General features: G+C 36.1%; 2 protein-coding genes across 2 annotated transcripts; one reads left to right on the forward strand and one right to left on the reverse strand.

Moving 5' to 3' along the window:
* Positions 1 to 2,112: 2,112 nt before the first annotated feature.
* Positions 2,113 to 3,418, reverse strand: cdkn1cb (cyclin dependent kinase inhibitor 1Cb). The gene is made up of 2 exons (XM_077210315.1): positions 2,754 to 3,418; positions 2,113 to 2,533 (listed from the first exon to the last, which is right to left on the reverse strand). The coding sequence occupies exons 1-2, from the start codon at positions 3,241 to 3,243 to the stop codon at positions 2,472 to 2,474; spliced, it is 552 nt and encodes a 183-aa protein (XP_077066430.1). The 5' UTR covers positions 3,244 to 3,418; the 3' UTR covers positions 2,113 to 2,471.
* Positions 3,419 to 6,067: 2,649 nt separating this feature from the next.
* Positions 6,068 to 17,685, forward strand: ptdss2 (phosphatidylserine synthase 2). Its single transcript, XM_077210291.1, has 12 exons — positions 6,068 to 6,953; positions 8,577 to 8,678; positions 10,130 to 10,212; positions 12,707 to 12,774; positions 12,867 to 13,001; positions 13,698 to 13,748; positions 13,871 to 13,984; positions 14,072 to 14,190; positions 14,275 to 14,389; positions 14,472 to 14,617; positions 15,186 to 15,371; positions 16,320 to 17,685. The coding sequence occupies exons 1-12, from the start codon at positions 6,853 to 6,855 to the stop codon at positions 16,462 to 16,464; spliced, it is 1,365 nt and encodes a 454-aa protein (XP_077066406.1). The 5' UTR covers positions 6,068 to 6,852; the 3' UTR covers positions 16,465 to 17,685.
* The last annotated feature ends 331 nt before the right edge of the window (positions 17,686 to 18,016 follow it).

Raw genomic sequence — 18,016 nt, forward strand, 5'->3', positions numbered from 1 at the left:
CCCTACTGAATAATAGTTTAATTTAGGCTAAATTTGCAAATCTGTAAAATTGCAATCTTGTCATCCATTCTCTAGCCTATATTTTTATTTCATTTTAGTTTGTAAATTGCATTTAATCTAGTTAAAATACTCTGATATTTAAATGGGGTTTGATTGATGGGCATTTCCCCCACCCCCATATCCAGTGCATGATTGATGAGGACTTTTCAACGGTTTCGTCTCAATCTGTTACATTTGGTCACCCGCCCCCCCACCCACCTACACACACACACACACACACACACACACACAAGAAACCACATCAGTTAAAAGTAATTGCACTCAGATGGTCCTTCCTGTTCCATTAAAGTCATAGTAGGTTATTCTATCTTGTGGTTCTTTTATCTTGTTTACAGGTAAGTCTTTTGTAGTTGAAGTGTCAATTTGAAGAGAGCTTTGAAATTTGAAGTTAAGCAAATACAATCAGAAACTTTGGTCTCGGATTAGGAACTTTGAAAACCAACTGAGATTGGAGACAACAAATAATAGTGTTTGCTGTCTGACAGTGAAGATGGGCTCTCTCTGCCATACAGATGTTAAACACGCATGAATATTAAGCAGATCACTGTGTCTTGTGTTTGTATGCAGACACGCGCCATTCCTACGCGCGCGCTCCAGCAGGTGTTCGCGGGGAGTTGTGGGAGGAGCGCGCGGGTCACAGAGATTTACTTCGGCCTAATTTGCAGGTCAAAGCGAGGCGGCACGCTCTTCATCCTTTCTTTTCATCTCTCCCGCTCTCCTTCATCTCTCCCGCTCGTTTTCGCCCCGCTTTTCTTCTGCCTATGTGGTCTTGAAAACATTCCCTCCCCCACTGCGTTTTCTTTCTTTTATGTGTGCTTGCAAAGGCAAATTGAACAAACCCTTAATCTGAGTATTAGGCTAAATATTGACTGGCTACAGACATTAATGATACCTTCAATCGTGAGACTTGTGTTACATGTTAACTTGGTTAGAAAGGATTTTTTTTTTACATGAAAAATAGGCAAACTATTTTTAATGATTCCAATACATATTACAGTTTCAATTGTTTTTAAATTATTTATTTTTTCATAATAGAAAATGTTTAGATAATTTTTTTAACCTAAAAGTTTGCAAACATGTTTCGTCATAAACATATTGTTCAAATGATAATAATAGACCTCAATTTCACTTTCCATCATTTTAGACTTCATCAATAGCCAGTTCATCAATGACATCATCTTTGGGGAAGTTACATCATTTTGGTGGGGGAAACCCCACACATAAGTATGTGTTTGTCTCTCACTTAGACATATTCGATCAAATAATTAAAAATAAAAGAAATCAATATATCAACATTTGAAAGAACTTTCAAAAAATTGAGGGGCATTTTTTAAGGTATGAACTGAGCAATGACTGACATTAGGTTAACAATTTACAATAAGGTTTCATCTGTTAACATTAGTTAATGTATTAACTAACATAAATTAACAATGAGCAATACATTTTTTGCTGTATTTATTAATCTTTGTTAATGTTAGTTAATAAAAAGTCATTCATTGTTCATGTTAGTTCACAGTGCATTAACTAATGTTAACAAGTACAACTTTTGATTTTAATAATGTATTAGTAAATGTTTACATTGAAATGAACTAAGATTAATACATAGCTTGTTTAGAAGAATGCTTCATTCTTATTTCATGTTAACTAATCTAGTTAGCTAATGGAACCTTATTGTAAAGTGTTACTGACTTTAGCTTTATTTTATTTTCTGTTCCTATAAGCTTAACCAGATAAAATTATTACTTTATTAATTACAAAGCTGTAATGGTACATCATTAAAATTACCCAAATAATAATGTTATAGCAATTTGTGTTCCTTAAGTTACTATATGTTTTGTAAGACTAGTCATCTACACCCCATTCAACAGTGTATGGAGTGTATTTGCTTCTTTAAAGGTTTAGATAACAGTATCCTGTTATTTGAACTATTACAACTTGAACATGCATGGAAGAAAAATAAATAAATCACAAACTGTATGGGATGCAACATACATTTATATATACAAATTTATTAAAGCAACATCTTTACAATAGTGAAAAATATGGCTCAGGATCATGAAGAAAAGATAAATTTTTCAACCACTTACGTATAACCTACTTGAAATGTAAAAGTGAATAAAATAAATAAATAACTTAAGCCGTTACAAAATATATATACACTGATATATATTAGTCAACAATAAATAGGGTTACTTGTTCTGACTTTAATTTAAAGTTACATATCAGTTGCACACTGTAAAGAGCAACCAGCACTGCTCCTATTATTAAACCGAACATAAATCAGTACATAAATAAGATTCCAGAATCACATTATCACGTAATAACGTGGGTCTAGCTCTGATACGTCATTACTTCCGGCCTTTTCCCGCCACCACGGACTGCTGCGCCTTTTTCCATCAGAGGATGCGTTTTCACTCCATGTTTCGACTTTCCTTGTGGACGCTGTCCGTTTTCTTTCGCTTTCCATAAAAATCTACAAGAAAACAAATTCACAAGATTAAAACCGTGAACAACTTTACATGACTATTATGACTGGTATTCATCATCATCATTGGTCGAGTCCCCTGGTATGGAGCTCGACAATACGTTTCCACAATTCTCTATTCTTGGCGATGCTGATGATCACTTTTTTCTGGTATTAATGTGACAGTAGTAATAATAATAATAAGTAATAATAGTCCAGTATTGTTTACCTGTAATGCGCAGTTCTGTGAGTCTCTTCGTCTGGACGCGAGCGACTGTTTTACGAGATGATTTTCTTCGGTTAACGTTACACATGGCTGTCTTTTTCAAAACTTTCATTGAACGACTCCCACATTTTGAGGCATGGGCGATTTTTTCTGTCGTGGGGAAGTCCACAAATGGTCTCTTTGACACAATTTTCTTTTCTCTGTAAAATTCCGGACAGTCTTCAGCTGGACTTTCCTCCCACTTTAAATCCCCGTTCAGCGGCTGTCCTTCACTGAAATTGAAATTCCATCTCAGCTGATCTCGTCGAGATATTTCGCTAAGTTTGTATGTCAGCTCTCGCTTCAGCTCGTCGTGATCCACGGGTCCGAACAGATTTCTACATGTTCCAGTGTGCTTCAGTTGAGGAAGAGTCTCTGTGTACCTCTGATGGACAGTTTCCTTTGAAGAGGCCAGTCTTTCCCCGGCGATGGTGGAGAGCAGGATGGTAGACATCGTTGATAGTGCTCAGATCCTGAATAAAACGGGCCAAATAGGTGTGAAAATCCCTGAGAGCATGTAAAGTCAGTGTGAATGACACCACACGTCGTTTTGAATCGTGAAACTCCAGATCTGGCCGTGATTTAATCTCGTCAGATTTAAAGTCCTGCGCCTCAGCAGTGTAAAACCACATACTCCGCTCCCATTGGTCAAATCCACTACCCCTTATGGCTTTGTTGTTAGACTCGGCTCTACCCGGCTGTGATTGGTTAGACCCGCCTCTACTCGGCTGTGATTGGTTAGACCCGCATACATTCACTTGTAATTGGTTGTACCCCGTTGCCTTCCCCCACTCGCTCACATTGCACCACATAGAGTAAAATGAGTCAGATTAATGACAAAAGTCTAATTAAAAGTAATTATAATGCATGTTGGATGCATCACGTTATATATATAGCTATTAAAGGGTTAGTTCACTCAAAAATACAAATCCCATAATTTACTCACCCGCCATAATTTACTCAATGGCACAATTTACTTAAGCCATCCTAAGTTTATAATATCAATGGGCAAATCCCATTGTTTTTGCCTATAGGCTACATGTAAATTCATGTGTCTGTAGTCCTGGCGTCCACTACAGAAAATACCATTTTTCAAAAATATATTTTTTACCATTTATTTCTTATGCTCTAAACAATGTGATAACATGAAAAATACTTAATTCCAAAAACTTTTTTTCCCAGGTCTCAGGAGGATATTTAAAATGATCCTGAATGATCAGAATGATCCTGGCTCTTACAAGCTTTATAATGGGAGTTAATAGTGACTGAGATTTTGAAGCCCAAAACAAGGACATCCATCCATCATAAAAGTAATCCATACGACTGCAGTGGGTTAATAAAGACCTTCTGATGTGAAGTGATGCGTATTTGTAAGAAAAATATCCATATAAATAACTTTATAAACTATCATCACTGAATGTGAGTTTAGTGAATAGTCTAGTCAGAGCCTTCTTTTGGTCAGAGCCCGTCTAACGGATTATTCTCTATTCTATTAGAAATTCTCTGGTCTGGTTCCCGCGGAAAAGTAACCTCTGACCCAACGCATGACGTCGAAAAGAGCAAAACCAGAGAATGTCTAATAAGGGCAAAACTAAACACCAGCCACGAATTAGAAGTCTAAAACGAGAATTTGTAAAGAGAAATGTCAGAGGAGCTTGAGATTGTTGCCCAGCCCTATTTGTTTGAACCGCGAGAAGTGTCTATTCTCACCAAGCTCACTACTCATACTTCATGCGTCGGGTTAAGAAGAGTGTGTAAAGTTAGATTTGAATAGCTTATTTTTAAAGAATATGTGGTATTTATTAGAACCTACCCCTTTTATTCATAATTTGACCATTTGATTGGAAACTACATAGAATAAAACTATTATGTTCAAGTGATATTTTTCTCAATTTTTAAGATTTTTCTTATAAAATTTCCTTAAATTTAATTTAAGCACGTTCTTCACTGACACTGATTTTGTTTAATTAGTTTTTTAAAAAAAATCTTATTCTTATTAATGTATGTGTCCAAACATGTTTATGGAGATATGTGTGTTAATGGGACGTGTGTCACCTGTGCAAAACAAATTTCCTAAGGGATGAATAAAACTGGCAAACACGTATTTAAATTATTTTTTTATTAATATAAATCATTTTAATTTTGAAATGATTTTTAAGACATAATCATTATTATTTTTAAGATTACTTTTCAAATTTTAATACTAAAATGTGGGCTGGGGACAATAAAAGAAATTGACTACAACAGATTCAAAAGTAGCAACAGTAAATCAGTATTTTAGGCTATATACATTTTTATATATTATTATATAATTAGAAACTTTCTATAATGATAGTATAAAAGTATAAACATTCCAACTCAATGTTAATGTGACCTTCACATAACAAAAAGAAAACGATCTGTTAAAAATCAACGGAGAAATCGTTTCTGTTCGGTGGTTGCGCTTTGTGAATAGTACAACACCGCCCCCTTTTGATCACAATATAGTATTACGTTAAATAAACTTCGAGGTAAATCTTAACAAGATCAGATATGTTTATGACCTTGTTAATTGCTGGCTTCAATAATCATATGTCTTATTGGACATCTGGGTCCGAATTGGCGTTTAACAAAAACCCACAAGTATCCTGAATTCTCAGTCAAATCTTGCTCTACAACAAGCAAGTTTGATCAGCTATATGAGCTGCAGCCAGTTGCACCAAGTCCTTAATAATAATAATAATAATGCAATTCATCACATACAACTCTAAATAAGAGCTTTACTGAGAACCACTGACGTGTTTAGACTGGATAGGTTCTGTATTTGTGCTGACTCTGCTTTCTGTGAAGGCTTTCAGAGTTGTATGCTAAAGCAAGGCATAATGTGTTTTACATAAACAGACTGCTTACATGACAATTATCCCAGTGCTGTGTATTGCTTTTAAAGCTACTGGTTTAATGTACTTATACTGGATGATGCGGGTGTGCCAGACATCATTTTTCCTGTAATCATGTGACATACTTTCTTATGGTTATGTAAACCTTTCCACCGCACACGTAATCTGTCATCGTACGTGTAAACCTGGAACAGTTTTTTTATTTGCTCTCATGTTTATATAAAGCCTATGTAAATAAATAGATAGTATTTAATATTACAACTGTCACATTGCAGCTTCATTAAATGGATTATACATAAACAATAAATAATAAACACACAATTGTGTGTTTATAACTGTTTGTGGCTGCATAACAGAGTGCCCTTCATATTTGTGCACATGGTTTGATGACCAAAAACACACATTTGTGACGCCGCCTATGGCATGAGCGGAAATGACGCCATGCCGCGCGACCTTATGATGATGGTTATATTTTTCTGAAGTGCATGTCACTAGAGCTCCGCGTGCGTCTGCTGCAGTCTGTAATATCGGTGGATGATGCGCCTCCGTAGCGTCCATGTGTAAAGCTTGAAGACGTTATTTTCCTTCTGGTTCTTAAAGCCTCGTATCTACGAAACGACTGTTGATCCGGTTAATGCGCTCGCGCTCCGTTACCGGCCAGTGGCGGGACGCGCGCGAGCTCTTGTGAATTACTGTGATTTGAGTTATTTTATGTCTTATTTCAGCCCGGTTTAAATCTCCGCACAAATGTGCTTGTTTAGGTAGTTCAGGGGAGAATTTGTTTGTTTGAGTTAGTTATTGAGTTGTTGTGATTTATATAGGTTGAGTTAGTTCAGGAATAAATCTCAGCGGTAGTGTATAGGTTTTGGGTTAGTTAGGACTGAGTAGTTGTTGTTTTTAATATCAGGTGTGTTATTCAAGGTTATTTTGGTTGTAAGTCACAGCATTGGTAGGTTGGGTTAGGGGTCAGTTCAGCACAGGTCTGTTGGGTTTCGTCCAGTTTGAATTGACAGGTCTGTTGGGTTACAGTTAGCCTATTGCTTTAAGTTCAGGTTGGACATTATAGATGTGTTGTGTTAGAGTAAGTTTGGTTCATGTGTGTTGGATTTAGTTGTAATTGAAATCACAGGTGGGTTTGGTTTAGTTTATTCCAGGTTTAGTTTAAACTACAGGTGTACTGTGCCGTTATGGCTAAAGGTGAGTGGAAGAGGTCAGGCACAGATGATCTCCAGTTAACCGGCCGCTCTGAGTGTGAAGTGTTCGATGATGGAACCAACACGTTCTTCTGGTGAGTAAACATCTCTTAATATGTAATGATAGTTGATGATTGTTTATTTGCTGATTATGCTCTTTGATTTCAGTGTCTTTCTGTGGTTTCCCCCTGTGTGAGTGTTATATATTGTATGTTGTGTGTCCAAAGGCTGTTCAGTAGTATTACAGCTTTGCTCGGCTTTTCTCTCTTCTGCCATCTCAGCAGAATGACATCTCCATCCATTAAAGGCTTTGAGATGGACAGATGCTGTTGAAGACACTCTTTCTCACTTATAGTTTTGCATTCATTTTTTGTCTTTGTTTTGTTTCATAACATATTTTCAGATCTAGGGATGCACCGAAATGAGAATTCTGGGCCGAAACCTAAAATTCAGGATGCACTTGGCCGAAAATTTGCCTACAGAAAACCAAACATAAATTATTAATTCATTAAAAAAAAAGAATAATCAATACTGAAATAGGTAAAACTGAGTCGTATAAACATGTAAACTGCACACAAGGCAGTTTTTCTATTAACCTTTTAATAACAAAATTGTTTCTACTCCAGGTTGTTGGTGAAATATAAATATTTAAACAACAACTGTAGTGACTTGTTTTCATGACAGATTTATTCAAACATGCATTAAATAATGAAGACAACACTAACAGGTTAAGTTCAAATGTAATGAATATGTAATACAGTGCATATATTTAGCCAAATGCTCTTCTCTAGATTTATTTTTTCTAGCTAGTCAAAATGTGCTACCAGAGAAACACTACCGGTAATTAAACGTCTTTTTCAGTCACTGATTTCGGCATTCTTCGGTTGACAATTTTCAGGAGCCGAAATTTTGGTGCATCCCTTTTCAGAACCGATTCTTGTTTTATTTCTGATTTTTGACGCAATAACTAAATCAGACTACAACTATGAAAACATTATTATAGCTGTTGTTAATATAAATAATTATATTAATAATAAAAATCCAATGTTTACATGAGTTGTTTGTCTTTATTTTGCTATGTTATAACCAATATTTAGAAACTATTTTTATTTTATTTCTGATTTTTTTACGCAATAACGAAACCAGACTACAACTATAAAAAAAAACAATATTACAGTAATATTAATGCTAATGAAGTTGCCTCCATTCATTGTTTTCTTTGTTTTAGGTTGTCTATTTTTAAAGCTCAACGGCATAGTTCACCCAAAAATAAATTATTTGAAATTTAATAAATTACTAGATAAATAAATAATTTACAGTGTTGTTTTGGACCCCATTGACTTTTCATTTTTGGATGAACTGTCTTTTGAAATGCTACGCTTTTCTCATTTGAAAGGCTGTAAAAAGTTCTATCTGTAATTATTTTTTTATATGATTTTGTAGGTTAACAGCCGTAACTGTTGTGATGAAAAACTTATTTTGACCTCATAAAGATCAAAATGCTCCTTGAAAATCAGTTCCAAGTACTACATTTGCTGTAATAAACTGTTATACTGATCTCTCCTCTCTCCCCCTTGCATATGTGTATGTTGAGGCGTGGTTGTGTTTTTGAGCAACCGGTATACCAGCCCAGCAGGTTTTGGCTGTGAAAAAACTAAACTAACTTTTGAATACAAGCTCTTTACACTGATCCTCTTGTTTCGTCCATCAATCTGCAGGAGGGCACATACCCTGACAGTGCTGTTCATCCTGACATGTGCTCTAGTTTATGTGACACTATTGGAGGAGACGCCACATGACACTGCGTACAACACTAAAAGGTATGGGCGACATGCGGTCTGTGTTTCCTTTACCTTCAGCACTGGAACCAGAACACAGTTCAGAGTACCAGAGAAAGAGACGCCTCCAGAAGATAGAGTTAAAGTGGTCTGATGTGGCCAGAAATGTCACATGGCTGTAGCTGGGAGGGGCTTGGCAAGTGTCATGCATTCTATTGGCTAACAGGATTATGTGTGACATCTGCTGCTGATCGCAAAGTCCAGGTCACAGACTGACCTGCTGTGCTTAAGAACACATGACCTTTATCAGAAGAAAGAGAAGCTGTTATTTCTGTATGAATGTCATGTGTGGTATTATTAGATGTGCTTGCCAGATTTAAATGGGCCTCTAAATATTGAACTTTGTAAGAAAACCATTTTAAAAACACTCTAATGGCAACCTACAAATCAAACACTTAGTGAAGAGTGCAACAGTCGGGTTCTGGAAGTAAAAATCCCATTCAAGTTTTCCATAGAGGAAATTTTAAACATTAACTTAGGTGAGCTACAAGATTGTTAATGGATGGAATATACTTTTGTTGAAGCCATCAACACACATTATTTCAGTTTATTTTTTAACAGCAGAATTCCTCCACCAAACTCCACCAATCAGAAACAAATCGGCCCAAAAGTACACAAGGCATTTCGAATGACGTAGAGCCAGTTTCCCTACGCTCAAAGTACTTAAATATTTGCATGCATGATATGCATATTTTTGCAATAAACATAAAATATATTGTTTTGTTTTATTGTGTATATTTATTTACAGTACCTTTCAGAAGTTTGGAAATTATTAATGTTTTTGAAAGAAGTCTCTTATGCTCATCAAGCCTGCATTTATTTGACCAAAAATACAGAAAAAAATAAATAATTTTAGTGAAATATTAATACAATTTAAAATAATGGTTTTCAATTTTTATATATTTTAAAATACAAAGCAAAGCTGAATTTTCATCAGCCATTACTCCAGTCTTCAGGTCATGTGATCCTTCAGAAATCATTCTAATTTGCTGATTTGACACTCAGTTATTATCAATATTGGAAATGTGCTGCTTAATATTTTTTGGGAATCTGTTGTACTTTTTTCAGGATTCATTGATAAAAAATAAGTTAAAAAAGAACAGCATTTATTCAAAATAGAATGGCTGATGAAAATTCAGCTTTGCATCACATATACATTTTATTTTAAGACATATTCAAATAGAAAACCATTATTTTAAATTGTAATAATATTTCACAAAATTACAGTTTTTTTCTGTATGTTTCCAAACTTTTGAACGGTACTGAATGTATTTAGTATTTACCTAGCAATGCCCCAGAACACCTTAATATCATGGCAGAGAATTTTGCACAGAAAAAATCCACATTTTATTTAAGAAATTTAGTTGTGTAGTTACAGTTCCCTTAATCAGTGTTTGTTTTTAATGTGTATTGTGTTTTTTTGTCTTTTTCAGAGGAATTGTGGCCAGTATTCTGGTGTTCCTTTGTTTTGGAGTAACACAAGCTAAAGACGGTCCCTTCACGCGCCCTCACCCAGGTCAGACCAGGAACCTTCATTTAAACAATCGAACCCTAACTGAAGCTAGAGCGGTAACCTTTATTCACAGATGATTTAACATTAACAGAGGTTTCACAAAATCTTCGTGTCAACTTCGACTTCTGTTTGTTGGTGTGGTTAACAGTGAGGATGAGATCCTATAATTGTGAAATCCCAATGGTCCCATTGGGCTGGAGAAACTAAAAGTAGTGATTTAACCACATGTTTCAGTAGTGTTATAGTTGCTCAGCTGTGTTGAGAATAGGTTACCTTTTCCAGTAACATGCTTTCCAACAACCAGCAATGTAGCGTGACTAAACAAATACATCTTTGTTTTTCACATTGCATTACAATCAGGTGAGCTGATGCAATAACCAGACAGGCTTGCAAGTAGTTTTGGGAAGACTGATGACCTAGTTCATAAAAAAAAATTCACACAGTCATTTGAGTCAGCTCTCAATAATGTGTTCCCAGAAGTACATGATAGCGATGTAAAAACGTAATTGTTTTTTTGAGAATTCTCGTGTCAAAACGATCCTCGTTCACACGGATAAGCGAAAACGACTAAAAACGCTGCATTCTGCTGCCTGGCCAGTGGTTGGCGATGTCACAGGCACGCAAACAATGAAGATTTGGAGTACAACCATCAAAACTGAACACAAATTCATAGTAGGGCTGCACAATTTTGGAAAAAACATCTAATTGTCATTTTTCTGAATGATCACAATGACTAAACTTAAATTGTCATTTAAAAAAAGAAAAACTCCAGGTTTGCTGTGTTTGTTTGTTGGGCTACACAATTTGTCCAAAATTAAAATGTGATTAAAATAATAATAATTATAATTAATAAACGTTAATATATTTATTATTTCTAAAAATGATTGCACTGTACTAATCAAAGGTGTAGCTTCAGCATGACTGTTGTTGAAGTTTTTTTAAATTATAATTAGATAGGATATGGTTAGAGACCCAGAGACTTTCACAGACCCAGCTAGAGTTTCAACATAATGAAACGGTGAGAATACTGTTGTAGCAACTGTAACTCGCTTCCTCCTTCAACACATACTTTCTGTTGTGCTATGAGGACCGACTCACTTTGCTGGATGAGCTGGTTCTGGGGTTTTCAACACCGCACTCCTCCTGTCAGCAGAGAAGGAAGCATTCAGGCTCTCAAGATAACTGACAAATTATAAGTTTGGTTTCCTGTCATAGTGAAAACGGTATTGAATTTTGAATCCCAGTGAAGTACGCTAGGTTGTTTTAGAGGAGAAGAGTGTCTGGAGTCTGAACATTGAGACGGACATATAGAGACTCTAGAGACATAGATGCAAACAAATGGTTGTAGCAATGAAGTAAAAAATTGCTTCACTAATCTCTTTCATTAATTCAAGCATCTTAAAGTACCCCTAGTATGCTTTTTCGAATATTAGGTTTCATACAGTGTGTAATATAGCTGTTTGTGAATGTAAAGTTTTAAAAATCAAAGTGCACGACAAATAAAGTTGGCTCTCCTAAAAGAAAGAACTCATTTTGAATTGCCTGAAACGAGTCGTCAGCAATTCCAGTCTCACTTCCTGTTGCATACCTATGTAACAATGTAACAGATTTGCATAATGCTAGCCTATGGTCTTCATTGGCTGTCCGTGAACGACGTCTACTTTGACCCTCAAACACTGTAGTTGTAGCTGAGGCCTGGAAGAGTTTGGTTCATGTTCTCAACGTGTCGAGAAGATGCTGTTTTCTGAGCTGTGAAAGCAAATCCACTTCTCAAGCTCGAATTGATATGGTAAAACTGACGGCATAATTACTGTTCGCATCACTGTGTATTAAGTGCGGAGTAAGATCCGGAGCTGAAGTTCAGATATGTGGTAATGGACATTTGGTTTCCGACACATGCTATAAGCATTCAACTAATCACAACAGACTGGGCATTCTGACCAATCAGAGCAGAGTAGGCTATCAAAATGGAGTGGCTTAGAGAACCTGAATTTTCGAATAAACCGTTTTCAGACTCCTTGAAAAATGAGGTGATATTATATTATGAGAAAATTAAACTGTCTTTTGATATTGGATGCTTGGAAACTTTTGTAGGAGACCAGCAAAACACAAGTAGGAGCCTTTACATTAGCATAATAGGGGCACTTTAACTTGGATTAATTTTAAGTTCCTTTTTTACGTATTGACCAATTACTGTGAAGTCATTGTGAGGGCTGAATTTCCATATGAAGTCAAATTTGAATTGGTTTAATGAATATAATGACTTTGGTGGCTCATGATGACTTCTTGAAACAGAAACAAACCTCAATAACTAGAATGCAGATAAATTATAGTAGTTTCAGGTCAGAAAGTTCAGATGTGATGGACAACAAAGAGTTCAACACAACCCCCCAATATTCTCCTGTACAAGATTTATCATTTTAGTTATTAGTATTTTACTGCATTAGTATTTTTTTGTGTTTATGTAAGAGTTTATGGTATGCATTTGTCTCTGCAGCTTACTGGCGTTTCTGGCTCTGTGTTTCTGTTGTGTATGAACTCTTCCTCATCTTCATCCTGTTCCAGGTTCGTTATCAGCCTCAACTGAACAACCTTACATACAGTATTTTATTGATATTGTATCATATTTAAATGGGACATTTCTAATTTGTATTCAGACAGTACATGATGGCAGGCAGTTTATGAAGTACATTGACCCAAAGCTGGGTGTCCCTCTTCCTGAAAGAGATTATGGAGGAAACTGTCTTATTTATGACCCTGGACACCCTACCGACCCCTTCCACAATATCTGGGTATGCATTACAACCAACATAATAAAAACAATATCGACACAGATAATAAAGATCTCTTACAGAGGGTCAGGCATGAGCCTGGTTACTTATAGGGTATTAAATATACATCTAATCCTAGAGATAATGTACAATCATTTGTACATTACAGAATAAACTCTAATGACTGGTTGGCTGTACATTATCCTGCTCTTACAAGGTTAAATGGACATGAAATATTTAAGTATTTTAATATGAGTAGAGGCTGCAGTTAAGTGTGATGTGAGTGACACAAAACTAGTAAAGATGTGTAGGAACATCATGAAACAGACTATAAGTCTGTTTTCTGTAATGTGATGCATCACCAACCAACTGAATATTAGAGTTTTTTAATGTATTTTTTATTTTTAACTTTTTTTATTTTAAATCACAGTTCCCACAGGTTCTTAGTTCAGTTGTAAAAAATTTAAGGCAATAAATAGTCTTTAGTATCTTAAATGGCACAAACATAGTCTTTATTATCATTTCAAGATGTCCTAAATTTGGAGACAGCAAAACAGGAATCGCAATATGGTCTAAAAAATGGTTTAAAGTCTGAATTGTGAGGTGTATCATTTTTTATTTATTTTTGTCAAAACCTGAATAATTTAAAGTTAAGCTAGTTTGATTTTGCATCGGATAACAATTTTTTTTTATTTATTATTATTATTTTCCCAACAGGACAAAATGGATGGATTTGTTCCTGCCCATTTTCTCGGCTGGTACATTAAGGTTGGTGTTGTATCTCAAGAGCATGTCTGCATATGAACAAGTTACCACATGTTTGAAATCGGCACAGTATCAAAAAATTAATTAGCAACTTTTAGTAATGTGTTTGTTTTTGTGTGTGTCAGACACTGATGATCAGGGACTGGTGGATGTGTATGATCATCAGCGTGATGTTTGAGTTCCTGGAGTACAGCCTCGAACACCAGCTGCCCAACTTCTCAGAGTGCTGGTGGGACCATGTGAGTAAAACGCACCAGATACACCCTGTGAATCATACATCGCTCTGTTTTAAAGAGGTCAGATGAAATGAATCTCTCCTGCTGCAGTGGATCATGGATGTGATGCTGTGTAATGGGTTGGGCATTTACTGCGGCATGAAGACGCTCGGTTGGCTCTCCATGAAGCCGTATCAGTGGCAGGGATTGTGGCACATCCCAACATACAAGTAAAATGCATTAAACCTCTTAAAGGATCGGTCAGCAGGTAAAACACTGAACTGACATGACATCCTGCAATTTTTGTGTTAAAGGGGGAAAATTAAGAGAATCGCCTTCCAGTTTACCCCGTACAGTTGGGTGAATTTTGAATGGCGTCCGGCGTCTAACCTGCGAAGATGGCTGGCCGTGTTGGGTATTATTTTCATGGTGAGTCACATGACTAGTGCATACAATCACCGCACATTGATTTTGAAAATAAAAATGACCGTTTTTTCCTCCTTATTTGTAGTTCTTGTTGGCAGAGTTGAATACGTTTTATTTGAAGTTTGTGCTGTGGATGCCTCCGGAGCATTATCTGGTGCTTTTGAGGCTTGTCTTCTTTGTGAACGTGGGCGGAGTGGCCATGCGAGAGATCTACGACTTCATGGATGATCCGTAAGTACAATCTAGAGCTTTTCCAAATGAGCTGCCTCACTAACTGTTGTCTATGTAGGCTGCTACCTTCTAAGGTGACATCCTGGCTTCACCTGACACAAGCAGCAATTTCATTGAAGTTTGCATGAAATGGAAGTTGCGATAGTCTTTTATGTAAATGTATATATGTATAATAGAGTGAAACAGCTTCTCGACCAATTAAAAAAAAAAGCCCAGACTTGACTTTATCCATCTGGAATTGATCAGATGGTTGTGGTATGCTATTAGTCGGTCTCATGTGAGTGACAGGTTGTCCTGCCCTCGCGCCAGTAAACATGTAAGCAGAGAAAGAAAATCAGTTTCTCTCAATTCTCCCTTCCATTTTAGAAGTTTTTTGCCATGTATTCAGTTTTATTTGCAAATAATGAATGCTGTGCTATGAATATTTTGTTGTTTGGAATGGCTTTTCTGGGACATGCTTGTAAGGCATAAAAATATGACCTAGTTAGGCAGCTCACTAGGAACAGGGTTTTTTTTGTGTGTGTGCTTTCAATTTGCTTGTAAGTCTAATGTATCATTTGCATTTTAGGAAATTCCATAAAAAGTTGGGCCAGCAAGCATGGATTGTGGCGACCATCACTGTTACAGAGTTTCTGATCGTAGTCAAATACGATCCCAATACCATCATGCTGCCAATCCCCTTCTTCGTCACTCAATGCTGGATACTTGGAATCGTTCTCATCCTTATTTGGACCTTGTGGCGGTTTTTCATCCGGTAATGACCCTACATATCAGTTCTTTGATTACAGTTACTGATAACAGTATAAATGTAGATTTAATCAATTATTAATAATAACATTTGTTAATTTCTTACACATTATACAGGTTCTGTTCAGAATCAAACACTAGCATACCATTTAATGATCCATCTGGCTGTCTATCTATCTATCTATCTGTCTGTCTGTCTGTCTGTGTTGTCAAGTGATTACACTTTTAATCTAACTTATCACGTCCCCGAAATCAATCACAGAATTTACCCCCAAAAGATAATTTAAAGTAATTATTGTGTTAAATGAGAAAAGCATCTAGTAAGACATTACAAAAAGTAGCTTTATAAAGAAATATTTTGTTTGATTCAACATAGAATTGATTACACAAACTTTTAGGCTACAATGGCCATGTTTTTAATTTTTTAATTTTTCAGAAGCTGCGTCTGAATTGGCATTTAGATATATTTACAGACAGTTTATTTCAGCTCAGAGGTGGCATGAATGCATTTACACACTGCAGTTACAATTTCATAACGCAATGAGTTTAATGGGTTTTAAAATTAGTATTAAAGTGATAATTCACCCAAAAATAAAAATTGTCATTTACTATCCCTGTTGTTTCAAATCTGTATGATTTTTTTTTTTTTTTTGTGGAACAAAAAAAAGAGAATTTGAGAAATGTATCTATGTTTTTTTGTTCATACAAAGGAAAGTCACTGGTAGCCAAAACGGTTCCACAAAATAATTAAAATTCATACAGGTCTGAACCGACATGAGGGTGAGTAAATTATGACAGACTTTAAAACATTTTAAGAGAAAACTGTAAATCTGACTACTTTTTCTGCAGCATACTGCAGGTAGAATGTTATTATGCTGTTCATTTAGTAAAGCATCAGAAACAGATCCAGCGATCTGACTAAGATGTCAACTGACCAAGTGTTCTGCATTGACAGTGACATCACACTCCGATACAAAGAAACACGGCGGCGTAGACAGGAAGGGTCTTCGGAGCGGGACAGAGACGGCAGCAACACGGCCTCGTCTGGCCGTAGCAAGCTAAACGGCAGTATGGACACAGTCCGACAAAGGAAGTCATGAATCCATCCTTCCACACACAAACAGCCATGCACTGCACATCACAACTGGACACACGTTTGTGTTTGTAATCCTGTTCAGATCATACCAACGCTCATGGTGTCTGTCGAGCTGCTTCCAGACAGCTGATGCCATCATTTTCTCTCCTCACGGAGAGGGTTGTTGTATATTTAGGGAAACATGTCTTTGTAGCTGTTACATAGGTGAGGCGTTTAGGGTACGGGGTACACTGTCCCTCTGGTTTGGGGTTTATTGATCTGTGCTATGCAGGAAGACACATTTCGATGCAGAACACTATGCAGTGAGCTGAGGGTAGAGGAAGTGCACATATAGCCATTTATGAATAAAACAATCCTTTTAAACTTGCGTTTAGTGGGTAGCTTCACAGGAAAGTGCTACTAAACATCTCGCATAAGCTACAAAACTATATTTAAAAAGCTTTGAGAATGTAATTATTTAATCGGCTGTATACTTCTGCTATGTTTAGGATACTAAAGGAGGTTAGCGTCATAGCGTGCCTGTTACACAAGCAACTCACACATGGACAATCCTTTGACCATTTTAACATGGGTCAGTGCCATGATTGGACCAAAATTGAAGAACTTTGTTGTTCAAACCTTTCTTTTGCATGTGTGAATGTGTTGCGCAAGACCATAACAGCCAAAACACTCATCTTGCTGATGCTGTTTTCATTTCTGCAGGGAAACCATAGACAGAACCTTTGGGTGTTTTGGGTCTGATAAAAAAAAAAAAAAAAAAAAAAAAAAAAAATTCATCCCAAAGCTCATGCTGTCTATGTTTATGATCTGGTCGCAGTAAGTATGTTGTGTTGTGATGGTGCGTCTGTATTCTGATAATGTGCAAGTCCAAAACGGCCTGATCTGGTGTATCAAACGCCATTATAATCTTACTGTGAATGTAAACGTCTAGCACTAGTTCGACTTAAGCGCCGATGCCTGAGCTGTTACTATTTAGTATTATGTTACTGAAGGTGTTTAGGGTTCATTTTGATTTACTATGAGGGGAAAGTTAAAATAACAGTGTATGTTCTTGTCCAAATTATCAGAATTATCTCTCTCTCTGAAATCTGTGTGGGACCATTTGATGATCTGTCTGCCTCTGCTTCTAGTGGTTCATGTAGACATGTTACAGCTGGGAGTTCATATTTTATAATGTTTTCAATAAATAAAAAGGGAGTTCTTACTCTTTACCTTTCTTTTTTAATCTATGCAGTGCATATTTCATTCATACTGGGTCAGGGTTTCTGCGGGTCTTACATTTTTAATTTTCCCTTACACAAAGAGTAGAATGTCGTAAAGTTATAGTCATGGCATTAAATGTTGCATGCATAAAAAAAATTATACATAAAAATATCTCCTTCAGTGTTTCTGTCCTGCTTTAAATCAAGATACATTTGCTTGAGATGCAAATGTAAAATGGTTTTAAAAAAGTTAACAGAATTGAGTTTATGCTTAAAATAAGAACAAATATCTGTCAATGAGTTATTAAAACTTCCTTTGAATTAAGTAGATTTTTCTGAGACCATTGGCAGATA

Source organism: Siphateles boraxobius, unplaced genomic scaffold (assembly GCF_051911475.1).
Source record: "Siphateles boraxobius isolate OS27281-9 unplaced genomic scaffold, OSU_SipBor_1 65, whole genome shotgun sequence".
NCBI lineage: Eukaryota > Metazoa > Chordata > Actinopteri > Cypriniformes > Leuciscidae > Siphateles > Siphateles boraxobius.

Excerpts from the sequence above, each read along its gene's own strand:
- ptdss2 (XM_077210291.1), top strand. The coding sequence starts at position 6,853 with ATGGCTAAAGGTGAGTGGAAGAGGTCAGGCACAGATGATCTCCAGTTA. Across the intron at positions 12,775-12,866 it reads TCATCTTCATCCTGTTCCAG|ACAGTACATGATGGCAGGCA; the intron begins GTTCGTTATCAG and ends ATTTGTATTCAG. Across the intron at positions 14,191-14,274 it reads TGGCACATCCCAACATACAA|GGGGAAAATTAAGAGAATCG; the intron begins GTAAAATGCATT and ends TTTGTGTTAAAG.
- cdkn1cb (XM_077210315.1), bottom strand. The coding sequence starts at position 3,243 with ATGTCTACCATCCTGCTCTCCACCATCGCCGGGGAAAGACTGGCCTCT. Across the intron at positions 2,534-2,753 it reads CACAGAACTGCGCATTACAG|ATTTTTATGGAAAGCGAAAG; the intron begins GTAAACAATACT and ends GTTTTCTTGTAG.